This window comes from Gavialis gangeticus, unplaced genomic scaffold, assembly GCF_001723915.1.
Source record: "Gavialis gangeticus isolate Ggan-Ray unplaced genomic scaffold, GavGan_comp1, whole genome shotgun sequence".
Classification (NCBI taxonomy): Eukaryota; Metazoa; Chordata; order Crocodylia; family Gavialidae; genus Gavialis; species Gavialis gangeticus.
Window position 1 is genome coordinate 167,667,247 of NW_017729024.1, and position 20,729 is coordinate 167,687,975.

The following is a 20,729-nucleotide window of genomic DNA, read 5'->3' on the forward strand; positions in this document are numbered from 1 at the left end:
TGCATTTGCCCCAGAGCAACCCTCTTCATGGGGCTGGGAGTAGCTCAGGGGGAAAGGAAACCGTGAAGGGAGCGATCCACTATACAAGGCATCCTTTGCATTGCATTGAGCTTCAGCTTCAGGAGGCTACAAAACAGCAGGCCCTTCCCCTCCCAGCATCATGCCTTTCACAGCCCAGGGTTTGAATCTTGCCTGCCATCGCCCTCAGTCGCATGACCAGAACAGCTTAGCCCCGTGGCCTGAGACATGCAGTTTCCCAAGTAGTAGGCTGTATGATCCAGGTGTTTTTTCACAGAATCAGGGAATCATAGAAAATGAGGGTTGAGGGGAGCTCAGGGGTCACATCCAGTCCCCTGCTCCAAACAGGACCAGCCCCAGCTACATCATCCCAGCCAAGGCTTTGTCTACCCGGGTCTTAAATGCCTCCAAGGATGGAGACTGCACCACCTCTCTGGGGATCCTGCTCCAGTGCTTCACCACCCTCCTCGCGAGAGAGTTTTTCCTAATATCCAGCCTCAACTTCCCTTGCTGCAGCCTGAGCCCATTGCTCCTTGTCCTGTCATCTGCCCCCACTGAGCACAGCCCAGCTCCATCCTCTTTGCAGCACGTAGTTGAAGGCTGCTATCAAATCCCCTCTCCGTCTTCTCTTCTCCAGATTAGACAAGCCCAGTCCCCTCAGTCTCTGCTCACAAGTCATTTTCCTCCAAACCAGCCTGACAGCAACCAGCTCCGCGTGCCCTGCTGCGACGAGGCTCATTGCCCAAGCCCTGCTTTATCTGGCGGCCGGGGAGGGAAGTCATTACCGGGGCAGTCACGTTCCTCCTGGGTCCTGACCATGGGGCAGCACTTTTCCCGTCAGCCAGCTCTGAAGTTCAAGGACAGACATGTGCAGGCTTGTTTTGTGCTGCCGCTGAAAGGCATCAACAGGAGGAAGAAAGGCTAAGGCTGGTGGTTATACAAAGCAACAGCAGCCCTCCTTGGGTGTGCAAACAGTCCCTTTTCTCCAGACTTGTTTAGAAATATATGACATGTCTCCCTCACTGTTTGCTCACATCCTTTGTTTCCCAGCGTCCTTTGTCACCTTTCTTAAGTAGCCCTGGATCTTTCCAGTCTGTCTCAGGCCTTTTCTTCATCACAAGTGTTTAGACAAGACACTTGAGTTTCTGTGTAAAGCAGGAAACAAGAATTGCTATGGGAGGTATTTTTATGGGACCTCCTGCATGGTTGGTATAGGCACCGGCAGGCTTTGGGGTATCACGGCCGCCTTCCTCAGGTCCCTGGGAGAGAAGCAGACACTTCTGACTTAGCAGCCTTAGCTCAGCTGCGTCTGCTTGTCTTCCGGAGGCTGGAGGAAGGGCACCAGGGCCCTCAAAAGCTTGTCTGTCTCTATCCCAACCCCAATAAAAGGTCTCACCCACAACAGTTCTTGCCCCTTGCACATTTCTTGGACCATCGCAGCAACAACATCACTTCAACACTTTGCAAAGCAAAGGAGGAGAGAGTTGGCGGGAGTACGGACCTGACCTCTCCTGGTTTATCAAACTTAGGGTAAACTGGAGTGCCAGGGGAAATAAGCCACCAGCGCTTGCTTCTGGTGCTATTGGGTTAAAAACATGCACGAAGGTGCTCTCTTGTCTTCAAAGGCTGGGCAGCGTACCGCCCCGTGCAAGCCCTGCAGTTCGGGAGTCGGCCCTTGGTGCATCTACAGCATGAGACTGCACCAAGGGGGCTGAGGAGCTCTGAAAGCCGCAGCCTGTTGATGTCCGTGGAAAGCTCTTGCTGCCTTGAAACAATCCCACGTTTCCACGTGGGCAGATCCCTGCATTCAGAGACTCAACAGACACCTGTTGGGCATCACTGTAATGCTCTGCAGCCGAGTCCTTTATTACAGTCTCTTTATTTGAGGTTGTAACGGTAAGACCGCAGGGCTTCCACATAGCAGAAGGGGCATAAAATACAATAACCAGCCATGTGGGAGCCCTGGTCTGGTGGCGTTTCCTTAAGGGATTTCTATCGCGTGTGACTTTTGATTGCTATCTCAAGCGTGCTGGAGCTAGCCAGAGGCACAGAAGTAGGTCTCCATAGTCCTTGCATTACATATCCCCTCTATCAGCCACCCTTGCTTGTGCCTGGCTAAATTGGAAGTGCCTATGAAAAGGACAGCTAATTGCATGTACAGCCTGGTAAAGGCGTATGGGTTACCAAACTACAAAGGCTTTCATTTTACCTATGCCATGGAAACATTTAATCTGGCTACGGTAGATGTCAAGACGTGTGAGTTTGTTTCCTTTTTTAATTCACTTGCTGACCAAGGACCCCCAACTCTCAAAACACTCATTGTAGCCCCCCCATCAGTCGCGACATCCTCTTAAAACAATTCCAGTATTTTTTTTTGGATGATAACTCTTGTGATCTTACTGTTGCTTTTCTGGTTTCTGAACCATAAAATATAAGCAGCTTGTTTTCTCTGTAACCCTAAAGGACAGAAACTCCCATTTTTCAAAAAGCAAAAGCGAAAGGCCATATTTACACTGGTATCAATGACTTGTACAATAGTAGAGAAGAATAGCAGAGATCCAGTGTAAACCCCCATGCCAGGGTAACTTCACCCAGTACACTGGGGAAGGTTGCATCTGTCCCAGCTTGGGGTATCTGTTTGCTCAAGACCGTGATGAGATGCTCTAATGGATGCATGCAGCTACAAATAGCTGCTCATCTTGATTTTAAAGTGGTGCAGCCAAATCAATGTATGTAATACTAGTTCAAATGCATCCTCCGTCCAAATCTTACAGAGAGGATGGTGAGCAAAGAATTTCACAGACGTAGACATTAGGGCTGGAAGGGACCTTGGAAGATCAGCCAATCCAGCCCCAAATGTGCAGGGGTTTGGAGAAGTAATGGATGCTGGCAGTTGCCCAAGGTGGTAGTAAAGGCCGGACAACTTTCCTTCCTCTGATTCATGCAACAGACAGTTGTAATTATGCTCCCGCTACACGCTATGGACTCTTGTTGGAGTCCAAGTCATGGTGAGCTCAGCCTAAGAACATGACTGGGAGACAATAGATGATGCAGTTTTAGGAGCAGAATTTTATTGGGTATATTTACATACAGTCATTATGATGTGCACCTCTCTATGCATATACCGACCTGCACAAAATCACGGCCTTCATTACACCTGTGCAGTGACCTATTCTCTCTTTAAATGACTTAGCGGTTTGGTTGTACTTTCTGTGGTAGGACTGTCCACGCTGCACCTCTCACCACCCCACCACTTGGTTATCTGGAGGCAGCTTGATGCTGATTTAGGCGGGGTGAGGATCTGGCCCGCCTTTCATATCAGAGCCAACTATGCAACAAGGAAATGTTCACTGACTCAGCTACGGGGAATGCAACTGGGAACCAGTCCAAGAGGCTGAACACCCCTAAGGGGTGAGTGCGTGCGTAGAGGAAGGTGCTGGGGTCAACGTGCTGCTGGGGACTGGGCAGAATTAGGCCCTGCACACCACCCTGCTGCCTTCTCTTCCATGCTGCAAGGGTCCGATTTTCCTCCAGTCTCACACCAATGTAATGCCCCAAAGCTCTAACTGAACTGAGCCATATGGGAGCTCACCAGACATATGAAGTCTTGCCAGGTTTGGGGGGATTTGGGGGGCAACGGCACATTGCACAATGGCAAGTTTGAAATTCTTCCAGGTTAAGGGAAGAGCTATGGGAGGAAACACGGGGAAAATCGATGGGCCAATCTGCTGGTTCTTGAAGCACGAGACTATATTTGACCTAATCAGAATGAGCTACAGGGAATAAAAAGGCATTCATGGCATTACAGCTTTTCCATGGTCTCCAGCTGAACCGGGGGCTGTAGGAGGGGGCATAGCAGCCAGCTGCAGCCTTCAGCCAGCAGCACCTCGGAGGCCATTAAAGTGTGAGAAGGGAAAGGAAAGGGCTCCTGCTCAGTATATCAGTGCTGCTTGCTCTCAAGACTCTCCTGAGCCCATTTCACAGCTACGCCCTTGTTTCATGAGGCGGCCACACATCCAAGAGCTCCAGCACTCCAGGAGAATCGGTGTCAGTGGTGCAGGGTCTATGACACACAGTTCCGGTTCCACCTACCCACAGGGGATCTCGGGCTATACATGGAGTGGTCCGTTGCTGTGTTACAGAGGCTCCTTTGTTTCCTTATCTGCCTCCTAGCCCTGTGTTGTTGGTCGTGTGGGTGCGGGGAGACACGGGCATGATGTTGTACATCCAGTGAGTCAGCCCGCAGCCCTATCTGATCATTCCCGCTTCCGTGGATAAGATGCAGAGTTTACTTTATTGCTAATCCACCAACTGCCACTTGCATGGGAGGGGATGGGATACCCGGGTTGGAATCAAGATCCTGTGGCCTTGCTCTCAGGGCTGAAAACTAGGGGTGTTTTTAGCCAAACTAGGGAAAAGGAAGCGGCATATAGCCATGCACAGAGGTGCATGCTGTGTATGCAAGAGGGGATGCCCGCTGAGTGCCGCCTCCAGATAACCAAGTAGTGGGGTGGTGAGAGGTGCAGCATGCTGAGTCCTATAGAAAGTACAACCAAATCATTAAGTCATTTAAAGAGAAGAGGCAGTTTCCACGCTGTGGCCAGCTAGAGTCATCACACAGCTGCTCAGAGCCGATGGCGATGGAGCCATATAAACACGTGGGCAGAGATGAGGACCAATAAAATGGTAACCGTATGTAGAGTCTAGATCAGCGGTTCCCAATCTGTGGTAGGGGTACCACCAGTGGTACACAGACAACCTGTCAGTGGTACGCGATAACGGATTTATTATAATTACTTATATATGACAAAAATTCGCTGGTGATACTTAAGGTTGAACTGAAAACATTGCTGGTGGTACATAAGGTCGTATCGTTTTCAATTGGCGGTGTGCAATCTGTCAGAGTTTGGGAACTGCTGGCTTAGATGATGGATGTCTGGGATGGCTTGGACCGGGATGATCCTGCCTCAGGCAGGGGGCTGGACTAAATCAGTGGTTTTCAGGCTGTGGTCCATGAACCCTTGGGCCCCACTGATTATGTCTAAGGGGCCCACAAAAAGATGATGATGATGAATCAAAAGTATGTGCATCCCCACGCTTAACATTCAAAGGAGTCTGTGCCTCCAGTCAAAAATTTTGTAGGGGTCTCCGCAAATGAAAAAAGGGTGAAAGCCCCTGGACTAGATGACTTCTGGAGGTCCCGGCTTCTCTATGACTCGTTAGGGGACCAGCCTTCAATCCTGGTTCTGAAGTTTGGGAAGTCAGGCATAGGATGGTGGCTGTGGAGCCCACCTCTCGTATGAGGAGGCAGCCCTGGGTTACACGGGGTGAAGAGAGAGAATCAGACACGAGTCTGGGAGAGAAAGCATCGTTTGCAATGGGCTGCCTGGCTAGCGAGTAGGAAGCATAGCTGTTGGCCGTGGCCTGGGAAGGAGGGCTTGCCTTGAGCAAACATCCTTGAGGTTGTAGCACGTGTCTTCTTTTAGCTACGAGCAAACAAGCCTTATCACTCGGTGCAAACAACTTGTGGCTCCCGAAGTCCTGTGCAACCTGGGAAGAAAAGGGCAAAGCAATGAGGCAAACAGCAACTCCCTACCAGCCTGGAGGTGGGTGTTATTGGTGAGGTGTCAGGAATGCCACTTTCGGTAGCCAGGCTCGTAGCGGTGACTAGCAAAATGAAGCATTAAGCTTGCCGGTGCACGTGCAAGACGCAGCTTCTCATGTGCCAAGCTTGGCTCTTGTGTTTCAGCCATTGCAGAGGCCCTTCCACCAGCACCTCTCACACCACCCCAGCCTTGCCCTGATGATGGTTGTGGTCCAACCCCCAGCTGGGTAGGAGCTTCATAAATCACAATCCCGAGAACAAGCTTCAGAAGTATGAGCTGCATGGATCGCCTTGCACCGACACCCCATGGAGAAAGGACCTGGTTTAGAAAGGGGTCACGGCTCTGGGTGGGACAGGTGGTGCTGGCCTAGGGGCACTGTATGATCAGCTTCTGCTTTCCCGGCACAAGAACTGCAAGGTTTAGACACTGGTCCAAAAGGAGATATAGGATAATGAGCCAGGGGCTAGCATTGCTTGTGCTGCTGTTGCAACAATCATAAGTGGAAATAAATGAGTAGGATGCCCGAATCTCCCACTGGAAGAGTCCCATGGAGGTCTGGGTGCATGATGTGGACATGTAAGCCACTTGCCCATGGCAGAAAACCCAGAGGATGATATCGTTTCCTTTTTCCCCTTCTTTCAGATGTTTGGCTGCGGCTCCGTCGCTCAGATTGTGCTCAGCAAAGGGACCCACGGAGGCTTCCTGACAGTCAACCTGGCCTTCGGCTTTGCCGTGACTCTTGGCATCCTCATCGCGGGACAGGTGTCAGGTATGGGGGTTTCCACTTCACAGCTTCGCAGCAGCAGGTCTAAGCCCTTGGATGGCTCCAGGAGACAGTCAAGCAAAGACTATTGTGGGCTAGAAGTCTATGGCCCCTGGTCACTGTCTTGATAATAAGTGATAAAATGCGATGATGATGATGATGATATAAGGGGAGGGGTGAAGACAGACAGATTTGTGTATTCAGGAGTGGACAGGTACACAGACTGACTCGTTCTTGGTGGGAACCTCCCTGCATTGTAGAGATTTGGGATGGATAAGACCTGCTAGAGTATCCCAATCTGCCTCTGGAATCCGGTTCCCTATAGTACCTTTTCAAGGGCTTTATTCAATATAGTTTTAAATGAATTGAGTGCTGGATGACCTCTCAGATACCCCTCCAGGTAGGTGGGTGGACTGGCCCATCCCTTCCAACAAACAGCGCTACACATCCGTCCCACAACAGGCTGCCAAAGCATCAGTCGCACGTCAGTTGTGTAGAGTGGTGTGCGGACGCTCTGCCCAGGAGGATATTTGGCCCCATGGGGTGTTGTTACATACATGGCCCCAGAATGCCCTATGGTTGTACTGCTTCCTAAAAGTCCCCAAAACTGTTGGTCTTCCCACACGGAGCGAATCCTGTACACGAAACGCACTGATGATAACTCTCTTTCACAGGCGGCCACTTGAACCCAGCCGTAACTTTTGCCATGTGCTTCTTGGCTCGTGAGCCCTGGATTAAGCTGCCGGTTTATGCACTTGCACAAACCCTGGGGGCTTTCCTAGGAGCAGGCATCGTCTTCGGCCTGTACTACGGTAAGTGGGCACAGGGCTTGGCTTGGCTTTTGACTGTTCTTGAGTTTTCTCTGGGATGGCTCTAACTTTCCCAGGGCAATTTTGAGATCAAGCCTCCCCAGATCAGAGTTAGGACCCATCACTACGTGCACTACTCATAGAGGTAGAGTGCTACTCATAGGTAGCACTGTAACCCACTTGTATAATGCAGGGCACAGGACTTCCCTGTTCGAAGTGAAGCAGATCATTTAGGAAGGCATCTACTTTTGACTTGGATTCTCCATCACAAGAAATCTCTCTCTCAACTTTTGGTCAATTCTTTCAGAGACTAATTGCCCTCACTGCTAAAAAAAAGGTGCTCATTTCTGCTCTGAGTTCGTCCAGCTTTGATTTCAGCCACTGGAGGTTAGACCTGTGTCTGTTAGGGTGACCTTTGTTCCCTTGTCTCCGAGTTTTGCCGCAATTAATAGATCAACACCCATCAGAGATCAGCAGAAATCTCATTCCTGGCCTCTTTCGCTCTCCGCTCCTGTTCAGAGTACGCAGGGCAACAGTCAGCATGTAATAGTTGACGCCTTTCCTTTTACACAGCCAAGGAGAAGGAGGAACAAGGATTAACAGCAGGGCAGCAGATCGCTTTGCTACATAAACAAGCTAAAGCAATCAGTATTGTGCAGTATTTATGATCCTCCTTCTCCGATTTAGCAAGGCGGTGGGTTTCAGTCAGGACCAGGTGACTGATAAGGTCTATAAGTAACCTGTGTATAACAACAATCTTTTATCAGTTGTGCTTAATGAACTTCAGCAAAATCAGAGTCAGTAACCAACGGGACTTTTTATTCAAGATCAGCAAGGACCCCTTGAGCCAGACTTTGTCCTCTGATACACATGCACCCAATTACCTTCCAAGTCAACAGGCACTTGCCTGTCTGAGAAGAGAGGCTCTGGTTTGCAGTCACCTCCAGATCCAGCTGGAAGGAGCTGATCTGAAATGTGGGAACTGTTGTATCATTATGGGACACTCGTACTAAGACGTCTTGGTATGGTGTCTGAATGATTTATGGTCTAAACGGACTCGGCTGAGTATATGCAGATTGCAGTTTAGTGGGGACGTGGTTTAGTAGTTACTGTGCATTTATTTAGGACTTGTCTAACCCAGTACTAAATAAATGCACAATAACCAGAGTTACTGCATGGTAGCGCCAGCAAACGCCTTTTCAGTGATGCTACTGCATGGTGGCTTAATAATACTGTGCAGTAGCGCATTAGCACTGTTGGTGCTGCAATGTGCTACTGTGCAGTATTATTCGGCTCCTGCGCAGTTAGCATCTCATGTAGACGTGCCCAGTTTGGAGTAAAACATGGAGCCCTTGTAGCTTATGATTGCTGACTGCCTGTTTGTACATGGCAGCTTGGTCTGTTATTGTTGGTCTATGAAGGGCATCTCTATCTTGCCTTCTGCTTGATTTCAGGCCAACATGGCTAACTACCTCTGTCTAGTTTTATGGGGCCTGATGAGATTCAGGATGGGCACGCCACTAAAGTCATAGAAAAACAGGGCTGGTGGGGATCATAGCTCTTCCAGCTCCATCTAACGCCTCCCAGCCAAGTGTTTGTCCAGTGATGGAGATTTTACAGCTTTTCTTGGTCGTCTTTTCCATTGCTTGAATGTCCTTAGCTTTTTAGGCTAGACAACTTCTTAGAAGTGTGTTAGAAGACGAAGCGTCTGAACATGCGCATCCTTTCTTATCCTGCTGTACTCCTGCAAGACCAGGCTGAACACATTTGACTGACCTCCCACCCCTTATTTTCCACTCTAGACGCCATCTGGGCTTTTGGCCAAAACAAGCTGTTCGTATCAGGAGAGAATGCCACTGCCGGCATTTTTGCCACGTATCCCTCTGAGCATCTGGATGTAGTGAATGGATTTTTTGACCAGGTAAGAGCTGGGGAGAGGGAGGAACATTTTTAAAGGACAATCATGGGCTTCTCATCTGATCAGGTTGTAGGAAATAATTTCCGGTTCAGGATGAAACTTGAGTTTCCTGGAACTAACTTTGGTGGTGTTCAGTGGGTTAGACATCAATAATGCACTGGCCAGTACAGGAAACAGGGGGTGGTCTTAGACCTGGAGGCAGACAAAGAGTTGTGTGCCCAGAGGAGTACTCACAAGTCACTCCAGACACTAATGCTGAGACCCCTACTCAGTCCACAAGCCCCAGAAGGCGTTTAATGAGTGTTGGCAAGCAGCACTCTGATGTGATTCCTCTCTTGAAAAGTGGCATCTTCAAATAAACAGTGCCACCACTGCTGGACCCTCCCGACAGATCCAGTGCCTCGGGGCATGTCTTCACTGCACACTTACCTGGGTTAAGCTAGCCTGGGTGTGAGCAGCCACACTGCAAGTGACAGTGGCCTCACTGGTGCTGCACGTACCTGCGTGCAAAACTGAGTTTTGGGGGGGTTATATCTCATGGGACCTTGCGCGGGAGCAAGGAGAGCCTTTCCATCACTTCCTAACGAGGGTTGGGATAACATTTCTGGGCACAGCCAGGAATTGTGGGAAGGCACTGGAGGACTCTCAGCACTTAGAGGGTTTATCTTGTGTCCTCACTGCACAGTAGCCAGGCTCCCAGCTTAAGTGAACGCAGCATCCCAACTTGAGTCTATGATCTGGGACAGGCAAGGAAGCGTGGATTGGATGCTCCAAGTTCAGGTGGATGATTTGCTTGAGGGCAGCAGCAAGAGCAAGACCTGAGCAAAAGTCCTGTTTCTCTCTGCTGAAAAGATTTATGCTCCTTCATTCCCAGCAGGACGAGGTCTAGCCACACTTGGCCTGATTCAGAGCCCGCTGAAGTCTGTGGGAGTTAGGGGTGTTTGTCAATCCCCCTGCAGTTTTGGCACTTAAATACCTCAGTCAGTCTGGTCCTAAGGGAGTTAGGAGTCCCAGCCCTGCCAATTAGGCATTTGCCATTAGTTTTCTTGACCCGTGATCTCCAAATAAGTCTGGCACCTCTGTGCATCTCATGGTCCTCTTCAAAACTGAGCGTCTGGTCTACAAACTCCCCCTGCTGACCCGCGAGACATCCTCCGTGTCCTCCCTCCCCTTGCCTGGGCGACCGTGACTTCCTTTGTGCCCTTTACACGTCAGGACTGCTGGGGTGAGAGCCTCCTCCTCTGCACCCTCCTGTGCCCCTTGGGCAGCCTTGGTCATGGATGCACAGGGTTGAATGTCAGCTGAAAACACCCTTTCCCACTGTTACTGATGCAAGGCAAAGAGTAGCACCAGGGGATTAATCCCAACGGGTCCCCTGTGCTGCAGCAGTCGCCCTTCCATGTTGCAAGAGGAGATTGGATCGCCGTCATTGCAGGCTGGTAGAGGACTGTTTAATGTCCTCCTTGCTGTACCAGCTCTCTGCTGCCTGTTGCTGCTGATAATGCAGCTTTACACTGATGACAACCGCCAGTCCCACGTGCCTCTAGCACTGAGTAGCCTTGTTAAGAAAGGGGCAGGTTTTGCTCCTGATGTTCCCTGAAGGCTATTGCTCACTTCTTGCCAGGGTTGGACTTGCTCTTCTGGCTGCGATCCCATGCGATGCTATAGTATCCTCCAGTTTGGATACTGTTCATGTCTGGCAGTGGACCATGGTAGCTAGAAGGCTTTACTAAAAGATGGATCTCTCCCTCTGTCCTGACAGTTCATTGGCACTGCAGCCCTGATTGTATGCGTCTTGGCTATTGTGGATCCCTACAACAACCCTGTCCCACGTGGCCTGGAGGCTTTCACCGTCGGCTTTGTGGTCCTTGTTATTGGGACCTCCATGGGCTTCAACTCTGGCTACGCCGTCAACCCAGCTAGGGACTTTGGGCCTCGCCTGTTCACTTCCATTGCTGGCTGGGGCTCCGAAGTATTCACGTAAGTCTTTTCTTCATTAAGCATGTGTTGCATAGATTGGATTATGGCCACCATGTGTCTTGATCCCACAATAACTCCTCCAAGCAGGTGTGACTTCTGGAAGTCAGTTTTGGAGCAGCTCTGGGTCACTTTAACACCTTTAAAAAGATGCTGGTTGCTCCGAAGCATCTTGCTGAGACACAGCCAAGGCTGCGCTGTTTCTGGAGCTCAGAGCTGGTACTCTGGCCTTACAACCAAAGAGGAAGTCTAGGAGGAGGCATGAGAAATGCAGGCATTCCCCAAACCTAAACTTTGAGACTCAGGGGTGGCTTTTATTGAGTGGAAGCATTGGACAGGAAGAAAAGGGCCAGGGCAAAGTTTGGATTATTTCCCAGGGGATAATTCTGATGTGGGCAGAACAACACTAACAGCCACCCACGCGGATGCATGCGTGCTTTCTGTTAGGAAATCCCTCTTCTCTTATGAGGCTCCAGAAAGGCCCAGGAGAGCTGTGCTGCCGTTGAAGCTTCCTGCATCGCTGTTGACCCTTGCGGCCAAAGTTTCCAGATGCGCCCATGTGATTTCAGTGCCTGCAGTCCAGTTTTCTGAGACACGTGGAAAGCACTGCCCCATTGAAAATCCACGTATACACTCCGAGATGACTGGAGCTTGGGTTATCCCAGCCCCAGAGGTGGATCCTATAGTATCTAGACCTCATCTTCCAATGTCTTGTGTTTTTCAGTACTGGGAAGCATTGGTGGTGGGTGCCAATTATTGCCCCTTTCCTTGGGGCCGTTGGAGGAGTGATGGTTTACCAGCTGATGATCGGGTGCCACGACGAGAGTCCTCCACCAGCCACGGAGCAGGAAACCGTCAAACTGTCCAATGTGAAGCACAAGGAAAGGGTCTGAGGAGGCCTCTGCCCCTGTTGGGTGGATATGGACACTTTACAGAGGACTGCAGTGGGCAAAGAAGAGGGAGGAAGGAAGAAGACAGCTTCAAGAACAATAGCGAGAGTTTCTTTTCCCTTCTCGAGATAGTCTGTCCTAATTTCTTTGCCTATCCCTGGTGCATTTGCTTTAGAGGTTTGCCTGTGTGCCTTTGCCAAGCATTGCAGAGCCATATAGTCTTATTTTGGTAAAGGGGTGGGTGGGTGGGAGGGGAAGAGCTGAACGGCTAGCGCACAGGCCTAGGAAACAGGCAGCCACGTTTCTCGCCAGGCTGTGCTCCCGGCTTCTTGCATGACCCCCCCAGGCATTTCACTTCTCTGGGCCTGTTTCTGTCTTCTTTGCAGGGGGGGAGGGGGGTAACGTACCTTTGGCACAAGCGTTTTGAGACCGTGGGATGACAAAGGACCAAATAAAGACCGTGTGGCAGTCGGATCATGTTCATTCCTGGTGTAACTCTGCTGAAGTCCATGACATTATACCAGGGGCAAACGTGACCCTTTCCATTTCCAGAAGACCTATGAGCAATTGGTCTTTTCTTAGGGTTAAGCAATGTTAGACAGGATCAGTAACCGTGCACTGGACTTTCATTTTACTGTAGAATAAAATGGTTACAGGAGTCCTTCCCTTGAATATTTCATCTGCAGCCATTCTTGGCTTCACCGTGCCACTGAAGATGATATTTAGGGAGACACTGATTCACCGAAGGCTTACCTGGGAAACAAGCCTGGCTGAATGCTTTTGTGTTTCTGATTCATTGGAGAGGCTTATGCAGCAATCCAGGTGTTGAATATAAAGTATGAATTGCTACCAGCCCTGGTCCACTGAAAACATGGTCTTTGACGCTTGATCAACTTGAGTTTGTTTGTAAACTTTACTTTAGCTTTTTATATATATTATATGTAAGGGTGTGTATGTATGTGCGTATATATGCACATACACATACACTTATGCTATACAGATGTTACTTAAAATACCCAGTCAGGGAAGAGTTAATTTAAGGATGATCTATGGGAACTGTCTATTCGCTGACTGCTTTGCCCTTCTATTCTGTTCTCAAAGCACAAGCATATTGGTAGAGATATCCCTGTGCCCATATTATTCAAGCATCTTTGATATCCTTGGCACCATGCTGTAGGGGCATCTTGATTTCTGAGACATCGTGATATTAAGAGCATCTTTGATAACCTATGCTGCCCGGGAGTGTCCAGTTCCTGTTGTGTCATGTAGTGAAGGCATCCTGAATGCCCACGGTGTTAGATGCGTTCTGGTTCCCAAGATGGCATATTCTTCGAGTATATTTGATAGCAATTGTGCCAAGTTGCTAAAGAATCTCAGGTCCCCCATGGCATCACACCATGAAAAACCTTTTTGATACTTGTTCCTATAATGCATGAATTTCTTCAAATATGTAACTTGTATGCAGTACACATTTCCAGTTAGTGAAAGTATGTATCCTTTCTTGCCTTTTTTAAAAAAATAAATAAATGTCAGTACCAGAATTGTCAATGGTGGTGCCGGTATTATTTTGTTTTATCCATTTCCAGGGAACCTTCGTGCTTGAAAAGTCATCTGTGACCATAATCTACCCCTTTAAATACTCTCATGGTCTGGACGTGTTTCCACCAGTGTATGGAAGTAGTGGGCTGATGCCCTTAAATGGGGGTAACTTTGCCAAATCCAGTGTTACCCCAGAAAAATCAGGGCTTAAATGCTACTAAATGGTAGCCTACCAAATATAAGTGTTATCTGTCTCTGTCCATCCTTGGAGGTTTTTAAGCCTTGAGTAGACAAAGCCTTGGCTGGGATGCTGTAGTTGGGGCTGGTCCTGCTTGGAGCAGGGGTTGGACTAGATGTGACCTCCTGAGCTCCCTTGTTACCCTCATTGTCTGTGATCTCAGATAGTTTTGTGGCAAGGAGTAGTAATAGATATCTACTGTTTGGGCTACCCTGAATCATGTACATTGAATGGGGTATTTGCTCATCTATCAGTCATGCACATCTCTGGAGAATCTATAAAAGGAAGGGGGCATAAATACACTTGGGAAAATGTAAGTGCTGCCTTCGCTCCTAACTCCCGTCCTCTTGAGTTGTGCTCTGTGGGGCCAAGGCCAGGCTACACAAAAACCAGGGGCACAGAATAGTGGAAGGGACTTGCACAAATCCATTTGCACATCATGTTTTTATTAATGCTGAAAAGGAGGGACCAACCCCCTGGACTGCACTCAGACTTGGTGCCTAGGGTCACCAAAAACCAGTGTACAGCACTGGATGAGATGAACCAGTTGGTGCTTTAGAAGGGGTGAAGAGCATCACCCGGGAGCATCTTGATCTCAAATGAACATCCATGGTAGAGGAACTGAATATGCTCCTACACACTCACTCACTTTTGGGAGAGATGAACCCTGCCTTAAAGGGTCTCAGGTTCAAACGCTGCCTCCTTGAAGTCCCCAGCTCTGGTACAATGACCTGTGTGATTGGGAGAGTTACTGCAGAGACCAAGGTAGGAGAAGCAGAAATAAAAGACTTGGGCACAGGCTGTATGTGAGACAGAGGCCAAGGAAACCTGAAGGGGAAACAAAAAAGCTTCCCTGAAACCTGACTCTGAGTAAATAGCTTTTCAATGCTGCCAAATGCCTTTTTAGTAAAGAAACCAATAAAAGCTAATGAAACTGCTTTGTGCCAGAGGCTGGGAACTGATTATATAGTCGAAGGAGCTTATCAGATATAAAAATATTTTCAGTGAATGATGTTAAAAGAAAAGAGAAAAGGAACAAAGCAAAAGGTCAGTGTTGTATAGGCATGAAAGCTAGGAAGAACCAGTCATTCAGAAGGATACCTATTTGCTCAATATGCCCCAGAAATTTGCCAACAAGAAAATTTGCCAAAACACCTCTATTTTATTTGGCAAGCGTGAATGCGAATGGGGGGGCGGAGGGGGGTTGCGGTTTGGAGCAGAACCACCGAGGTGCTGGGAAACACGAATTTGGTTGCAAAATCTGGGATGAGTCTCGGGAAGGTGGAATTCACACTTGTGGCCCCAAGAGAGAAAGAAAGGAAAAGGAGCAGTTTCCATTTAATAAAACTAGTTTCTTTTTAAAAAAAAAAAGACTTAAAAATGAGCCTGTTGGGTTCAAATCTGCATATTTTTAACGGTAGCATTTTGGCCCTAACCCTACCAATGATGGGGAGGATGGCTGACGTCACCAGCTGCAGGGATCAGCTCAGGGAGGGCGAAACAGCAGGATCAGGGCCTGCGATCATGAGCTACAAGGCGCAGGCTGCAACCCATGCTCATTCCTCGACCATGCATCCTTCTAGCAGACATCAGAGCCTTGCAACCCTACAGCTTCACCTATGACATGAAGGATAACGGCTCTGGCCCCAGTGCAGTCAAACTGTCTTGCTCTGCCTCCAAAGGCAAACGATTGATCCTCTGTCTGGACTGGTGCTGGAAGGTGTCCCCAGCTGGCAGGGGGCTCTGGATGTGCCCCGGTCACCTCACCCCTTAGCGCTCCATGGCTACAGAAACCGGGCAGACCTCTGATGCAAGCAGGAAGGTATGCGCTCCTCTCCATAAAAGCTGAAGGATGTGGCATGCAGCCTTATGCAATTATGTGGCCATCCTCGAAGCTTTATTGTCCTGAATTCTTCAGGTTATGAAACCCAATAAAAAACACAAGTGTAAAAAAAAGTTTCGTAAGTGCCCACTGGAGCAGACAGAGGAGTGGCAGGTTTGCAACAATGCACTTGGGCTCGGAGACTGGACTTCACTGGGTTGGTGGTTTGTACCCAGAAAGGTTTCCTACAAATAAAGCCAAGGTCTGAGCAGCTGAGCCACTGCCAGCTCCTGTGGCTTGGTGCTGGCACCAAGGCAAAGTGAATACAAAGCAACCTTCACTCCCTGCAGGTTGAGGTCAAGCCACACTTGCCCTGACTCGCAGCCCACCAAAGTGCATGGGAATCAGGAGCGTTAGTCAATCCCCCTCCTGCCCAGCTGCAGTTTTGGCACCTAAATAGCTTGGTCAGTCTGGTCTTAGGTGACCTAGGAGTCCCAGCCCCACCAATTAGGCATTTGCCATGAGTTTTCTTTACCCGTGATCTCGAAATAAGTCTGGCATTTCTGTGCATCCCATGGGCCACTTCAAAACTGAGCGTCTTGTTTGCAAACTCCCCTTGCTGACCTGCAAGACATCCTCCGTGTCCTCCCTCCCCCTGCCTGGGCGGCCGTGACTTCCTCTGTGCCCTTTACATGTCACCGCTGCTGGGGCGAGAGCCTCTTCCTCTGCACCCACCTGGGGCAGCCTTGGTTGTGGATGCACAGGGTTGAATGTCAGCTGGAAACACCCTTCCTCACTGTTTCGGGTCGCCATCTGATGCAAGGAAATGCTGAGTGTATCATCTGTATGGAAGACTTGATGCGCAGAAGAGCTGCCCCGCGTTCTCTCTGTGTCGAAGAAGGGGAAGCTGCTCTTTCTGCTGCAGTGTGACACTATCATTGTCATCATCATCATCCTCTCAGCACAAAAGCTGCTGGACTCTAGGCCAGGATCCCATGTGCTAGGTGCTGTACAGACACGTGGGAAGAGGCAACCCCTGACCTGAGGTTCCTCCATCTTCAGTTCTCACCTACTTGTTGTGCTCCGCTCTCCACTCCCCCGAGGTAACAGCAGTCCAAGGTAGCGTGTCGCAGCCTGAGCAGAGGAAGTGAGGGGAGTGGGGAGGAGAGACACATGGTTAATAAAACTGTGAAATACCAGTGCAGACTGGTTAGGAGGACGGCGATAAGGCATTTCCAGGTGCCTGGTTCAGTCCGCATGTGGGAGGGTAATGTGCTGAAATGCTCCAGGAATGGGAGGAAGCGTTTCCAGTGGAAATCTCAGAGTTCAAGTTCAAGGGAGGCAGCTGCTGTTCTTGGGCACCTTATGCGGGGGTCACGGAGGATGGGGGGATTGGGAGGAGCAAGCTTCACCATCGTGGTGGCCACCCCCATCTCCTGGGACTTGGGTCCACCCTGACACTACTGGGTTTCTATTCGGCTGCTCCAGGAAGGCATCCGAACCGGCCTGGGTCAGGACCTCTCCCCGACCACAGCCGGGTTGCAAGCAGTACCCGGCACCCCAGTCGGGATCTCTGCTGACATCCTCCTGCACACTGTGCTTTGCTCACTTGCCTTATTTCTCTTCCTCCCTCTCTCTTGTCTGGGGAGATCCTGATGTGAGGAGCTAAGCGCTCGCTTCTCCCCACCTGCTCTGGCCGTGGGCTACCCAGCGCGCCGGTGCTTCGAGTTATGCCTCTGCCTTCAACTGCCCATCACTGGCAGAAGTTTGCCAGGCCTCAGAGTAGCTAATTGCACCATGGTCTGGGCTTGAGTCTCTCCGAGGGCAGGACCCCAAAATAAAGTCAGTGTCAGAGACCGAAGCTGTGATTTCTCTCTCTTTTAAGTCCCTTTTTGCACAGATTTGTTCTGTTTTGCCCTAATGAACATGGCACTGACCTTCTCCACCATCCCCACTGCCTCCAGACCATCTTCAGCTCCCAAAGGACCCCCCTTTAAGCCTGCTATTAAAGGGATTGAATCCAGCAATGCAAAAAGGGAATAAAGGACATAGTTCTCTGGCTGTTTTTCTTTCTGTCCCTTCACTAGAAGATGGTTACAAGGGAGAATAAACCAGGGACAGGATGTTCAACACTTGAGAGTGGCCTGCACAGAAGCTAACTCTAAAAAAAGGGATGCCATTAGCACTTTTGTCTTGTTGTCAGGCCTGTGACGCTGGCTTTGCAACACAGCCTTTCCCGAGTCGTGGTCTTCCCTAGGAGAGGTGTAGGGACCTGTCCCAGTCTCTCCAGCATCCCCCTCTGACCTCAGCATCCCTGCTGTGGGGACCAGGCCCTTATCAATCCTGGACACTGTATACCACGTGCAGCACTGGGGTTTCAGGGAAGGGGAATGGGGAGCACATCCTGCATTGGTCCCAGCTCCAAACTCAGGCCCCGTTTCTTGTCCTGAAAAGCTCTCGAGGTTCATTCCCCGTCCCTCGATCAGGTACGGTCCAGCTGCCAGTATCGGCAAGCACGGTGGGGAAATCAGAGCACTGGCAGCCCTGCCTGGGTGCAGGGGAGGTCATTATGGCTCGCAGGTATGTGCTGTGTTGATCCCTATCGGGAAATGCCATGTCTAGCTGGTCTGGGAGGCTCTGCTGACGTATGTGCAGCCATTGCAGGGAGTTATCAGCCCCCTGGGATCTCCCCTCTCACCTGGTGCAGGGAGCGGGGGCCGGCAGACCCACTTCACCTGTCAGGCTTGCTCTGAAGTCAGGCTAGATACGCAAACTGGCTGTGCTCAGTGCAATGAGCTCTGGGACCCCAAGGAGGGAACAGGCCACCCAGAAGGGTCTGGGCTTGGATGAACAGCTTCCCCCCATGCTCAGCAGCGAGGGGTGCACTGTGCCTGCAGGATGGCAGCTTTTTAGTGCATCTGGGCTCTGCCAGGCCCTTCCTGTTGAAGGCCAGACTGATTCAGCAAAGCCCTTGACCTGCCTGGTCATACCTCCTCCCTGGCCGGAGGAGCCGGCTGGGTGGGGAGGGGAGAAGAAAGCTTTTTAGTTTATACATTAATTTATTTTTTAATTCCATGTCTCAGGCCAAATCAGTCAAGTCCATTGCAAATTCTTTCCACTGAGTGCAGTGTTTCTGTCTGTGGGGTGCAAGCCTCCTCCTTCCCAGACTCTTCAACCTGGGGTTTCCGACACTCCCAAATCCACGGCAGGCATCCTGCGTGCAAGCCCAGAACCTGGAGACCTTGGAGTTCAGATGCCCCTAATCTTGCTTGCCCATGGCCAATAGGCCAAAGGAACAAGCTAGAGGGAGAGCCTGAGCGCAATCCCCCACCGCCATAAATTGTGTAGCTGAGATCCTCTCATCGGGAGGCATTTGCAGACTCAGCCTTCCCGCAGTGCAAGAGACAGGCCTTCACCTCCTAACTACGCCAGGTCCTTCAAGGCCGAGGCGAAGGAGATCTCCCCTGTCAGGTCAGAGCCATGCCACCCCCTCGACCCCACCCCCAATGGGGCATTTTGCCAGCCAGTAATGTGCAACCTGGAAAACCAAAGTGCAAGTGAAAGCTGGAACGTGGCCCCAAAAAGTGCCATCTCTAGGGCCTTGCTCTGTGCTACCCCAAAGTGCGTAATTTGGGATGGGGATTATAGCCCTTCTACATCTGTGAGCCACACAGCTTGCCTGGATAAAGCACTGTGGCAAATCTGTTGCACCAGGACAGGCTGGGGCTGACTGGCTGGGCAGCAGCTCTGCAGAAAGGGACCTGGGGTGACAGGGGACAAGAAGATGGAGATGAGCCAACTGTGTGCCTTTGATGCCAAGAAGGCTACTGGCATCCTGGGCTGCGCTGGTAGGAGCGTTGCCAACAGATCCAGGGCAGTGATTCCTCCCCTCTATTCTCCACTGGGGAGGCCATATCTGGAGTCCAGTTGTGGGCCTCCACTACAGAAGGGATGTGGACACATTGGAGAGAGACCAGTGGAGGGCAATGAAAATGGTTGGGGGCTGGGGGACAGGACTGGTGAGGAGAGGCTGAGGGAACTGGGCTGATTTAGTCTGGAGAAGAGAAGACCGAGGGGGATTGAATAGCAGCCTTCACCTCCCCGCAGGGGGGCTGCAAAGAGGATGGAGCTGGACTGGTCTCAGTGGGGGCAGATGACAGGAGGAGCAATGGGCTCAAGTTACAGCAAGGGAAGAAGAGGTTGGATAGTAGGAAAAACTCTCATGAGGAGGGTAGCAAAACACTGGAACAGGCTACCCAGAGAGGTGGTGGAGTCTCCTTCCTTGGAGGTTTTGAAGACTTGGCTAGACATAGTCTTGGCTGGGATGATGTAGTCGGGGCTGGAAAAATCCTTGCAGCTCACTGTGTGTCTCCAGCCTTTCCTTCACTCATCCAGGAAATGTGTGTAGTTGTATTAGCCCTGGGGAAGGAAAAGAGCTAACGAGTTACAGGACACAAGGACAATAACCTTTCCCTGAACCAAAACAGAAATTTTAGGGTCAGATCCTTGTCTGGGGTAAATCTCCCCCAAGGCAATAGACCTCTGTCCATTTTCACTTGCTGAGAATCTGGCCTTTGGTATCTGCAAACATCTGGCTAAGATGCTCTGTAAACTCAGGTCATCTTCATTGCAGTAAGGAGGCCGACAAAGCCAGTGACCCAAGTAAGAGTCAAGTACCGCTGTCCCATGGGAAACCTTGGATGACAACACAGAGGTTACGTCTCAGTGCTGTGACAATATACTGCATTGTTTCACGCAGGGGGTCACTCTGCTCTTGGCATCTCTTTGCTCATTAAGGAAGTGTTTGCTGCTATATTGGACTTTAGGAGGAAGGAAGCTAATGAAGTACAGCAGATAGCCTGATAGCCTTGATTTGACCCGGCAGAAGCTTTGAATGTTGAACAAGGTCATCTCCGGTAGCCGCCAACAGCAAGCTGACTGCAGCGTAGCCAATAATGTGGCCATAAGCACATGGGACCAAGGCGGCGAATCAAACCCGTGTGACCCCCAACTCTTGTGAGCTTCTCAGGGAATGCATCATTTGGGGCATCACAAGGGAAACTGGGGAAGCTTAGGCTGAGGGCAGAGAACAAGGGCACCTGGGTTCAACTTCCAGCTCTGTCCCCCCACATCCGTCTTCAGGAATTTG

General features: G+C 50.3%; 1 protein-coding gene across 1 annotated transcript in view; it reads left to right on the plus strand.

The window, feature by feature from the left end:
- LOC109297981 (aquaporin-3) overlaps positions 1–13,529 on the plus strand; it is a 34,534-nt gene extending 21,005 nt beyond the window's left edge. The window contains exons 2-6 of the mRNA XM_019518089.1: positions 6,267–6,393; positions 7,062–7,199; positions 8,999–9,117; positions 10,877–11,094; positions 11,816–13,529. Coding sequence (XP_019373634.1) covers positions 6,267–6,393; positions 7,062–7,199; positions 8,999–9,117; positions 10,877–11,094; positions 11,816–11,984 — 771 coding nt within the window. The 3' untranslated portion in view covers positions 11,985–13,529. The remainder of the gene's footprint in view (positions 1–6,266; positions 6,394–7,061; positions 7,200–8,998; positions 9,118–10,876; positions 11,095–11,815) is intronic.
- Positions 13,530–20,729: the final 7,200 nt, after the last annotated feature.